Genomic DNA, 2,500 nt, shown 5'->3' on the forward strand with positions numbered 1-2,500 from the left:
GTTACAATCATGGAAGGTTTTGGTAGGTTAGTTACACAATTATGACTAATTTCTGAAATGCTATAAAAAAAGGTATAAAATCATAATTAATTTAGATTTAGACAACCATATATATAAAAATTATGTATATCAACATCATGTTTTCTCAATACATACTATATATACACACTGGTAAAATATAAAATAAAGGGAGCAGGCATTATGCAGAAGTATAATAAACCTCACTATCAGTAATACAAGTTACAAACAGTAATATTAGTACAGACTTCATGAAATAATTCAAGGGTGTATATATAGTTCAATAAATTTGTACATCTATATATTGCATAAATATATCAAAGATATTTATAGTTGATTATATCCAAGAGAAACTTTCTTAGTCAACGGTAATTTGCAAGATTAAAAAACAACAGTTAACAAGAACTATGTAATTAAATCAGACAGGAAAAATATTACAAACAATATCAAACAGCAAAGAATCAGAAAAGAGTACATTTGATTTGCCATATGAATGTAAAAAATTATACCAATAACATAATAACATGTAAATACACAGCTTCTAATTTGTGCTACTAAACAAGTCTTTTTGTGTTGAAGGATAAACACAGTCAAAAATTACTACTCTATGATCTAAAAACTAACTTTGTTAACATCTCAAAATAAAGTGAAAGGAAATAACATGCATTTTGTCATTATTTGTATTTTTTAAAATATCTTGTGCTGATTTAACAATGTACTTTGTGTGCTTGTTTTGCAGGGACAAGATAACTGGATTGGGGTCTTTGTGTATGGCTTCTGCTCCCAAATAGCAACAACACAATATACACAAACAACTTGTATTTATCTGAAAATGACAGCATTACCTTGTTTTATGGTCTTATCTAATTAAAATTTAGTTGGATTTTGATACTGTATATTTTCCTGTTTAGCACTGTACACAATAACATTTTGATGTAAGTTAAGAAAAAGGTCGAATAAAAGAAAATAAAGAGGAAAAGAAAAAACATAAATTCAAATAAGCAATGAAATCTTGAATAAATAAATGAAAATCCTGAGGTCTTATGTTTTAGTATATATTATGAAAAATATCAAAGCTACATGAGGTACTTTCTCCTCAAAGCAAGACTTACTGATGTTATGATGCACATAGACTGCCCTACTCTGCTGTCATCTGCCTTTGATCCAAAAGTGTCATCGGCGAGCCAGGTAGCTGATCTTATGAGGATCCCTATGAAAATGTTGAAGTAAAAAAAAAAAATGAAGAAAACTCAAAATAGAAAATTTGAAAAAGGGGAACAAATAAAAAAGAGGTAGAGAAACAAGAAAGGAAAATAATATACACAATAATAATAATAAATACAATAATAATAATAATAATAATAATACATTGTTTTCTATCATGTATAAGTTAGTAAAATATAAAATCAGTAATAAAAAAAGACAGAAGAAACAGAAAGAGCACAACTTGGAACATATAAAAACATGAAAATAAACATCCCATGATGACATACATCTAAGTCTTCACATTTAAAAAATCAAGAAAACATATTTCCTAATCCACAAACAATATACAGTACAAACATCCACTTTTCCCTAACCGAAAGAGGCCAGAAGATCAGCGAAGGCTAGCCATCTTATGATGAGGCGGCCCCTTGTCTTGAAGAACCTTCCCCCTCTACCATTGGTTCCATTGCTAGGTGTTCTGGGAAGAACCTGGAAAGGAACATATGTCTGTGCTTGTCATAAAGTAAAAAACAACTTGTGGGGAAAAAGTGTGAGGAATAATTATTCAGCATTAATGATAGATTATAAATTAACTGTCTAAGGCAGATTGTCAGCAGCAAATAATTCTATCAACTTATAAACTATGTATCTAGAATAGTGAATAAAAAATTGTTTAAATGATAAATTGCAATTCATAGTGTACATTATTCAGTGTTATTGGCCTGAGAAGGAACTGTGAATCTTAAGACTACCAATGCTAATAGGAATCAAAATCAATCACTTTAAGTCATCATTATAAAAATCCAACACATGTTAGAACACCATTATGAAACTGACTGGATAAATAAACAAAAGAAATTAGATCTTTTACCTGATATATGGCACCGATCATGCCAAGAACAGATGCCACAATGGATATGGCATTGTATGGCACACTCTGGAAGTCTATGAGGAAGTCTTTGCTGAAGGCGTTGGAGCTTGACAAACAACATAGTGACTCGATGGTGGGACTTGCCATGGTGGATATTTTCTGCTAGTTCTTTTGAATTATGTCATTGTTTTCCTACAAGAGACAAAAAGAAATCATTGGTAATGGTGGAATCTAATATATCCATCACACATGATAAAATTCATATCTGGAAGGGTGGATAAGATGCTCCCTAATATTTTCAAGAAATTGGTTGAAAATGTTTAAAAAGTTGTAATATATGGTTACTTGGAAGAGATATCTAGAGGTTTATCTGAGGGGGGTGTGGCTCATGTTTTTTGAAAGGCA

The 2,500-nt window shown here is 30.5% G+C and overlaps 1 protein-coding gene across 7 annotated transcripts in view; it reads right to left on the reverse strand.

The window, feature by feature from the left end:
• The window catches only part of LOC122265220 (G protein-coupled receptor 143), a 30,955-nt gene that overhangs the window by 9,298 nt on the left and 19,157 nt on the right, over positions 1-2,500 (reverse strand). For all 7 annotated transcript variants that reach the window (XM_043034416.2, XM_043034414.2, XM_043034415.2 and 4 more), the window contains exons 2-4: positions 2,096-2,287; positions 1,599-1,713; positions 1,131-1,228 (exon numbers count right to left, since the gene is read on the reverse strand). In XM_043034416.2, coding sequence (XP_042890350.1) covers positions 1,131-1,228; positions 1,599-1,713; positions 2,096-2,242 — 360 coding nt within the window. In that variant the 5' untranslated portion in view covers positions 2,243-2,287. The remainder of the gene's footprint in view (positions 1-1,130; positions 1,229-1,598; positions 1,714-2,095; positions 2,288-2,500) is intronic.

The sequence above is a fragment of the Penaeus japonicus genome, unplaced genomic scaffold (assembly GCF_977035675.1).
Source record: "Penaeus japonicus unplaced genomic scaffold, GWHDUDI00000001_assembly GWHDUDI00000003, whole genome shotgun sequence".
In the NCBI taxonomy this organism is placed as follows: Eukaryota; Metazoa; Arthropoda; class Malacostraca; order Decapoda; family Penaeidae; genus Penaeus; species Penaeus japonicus.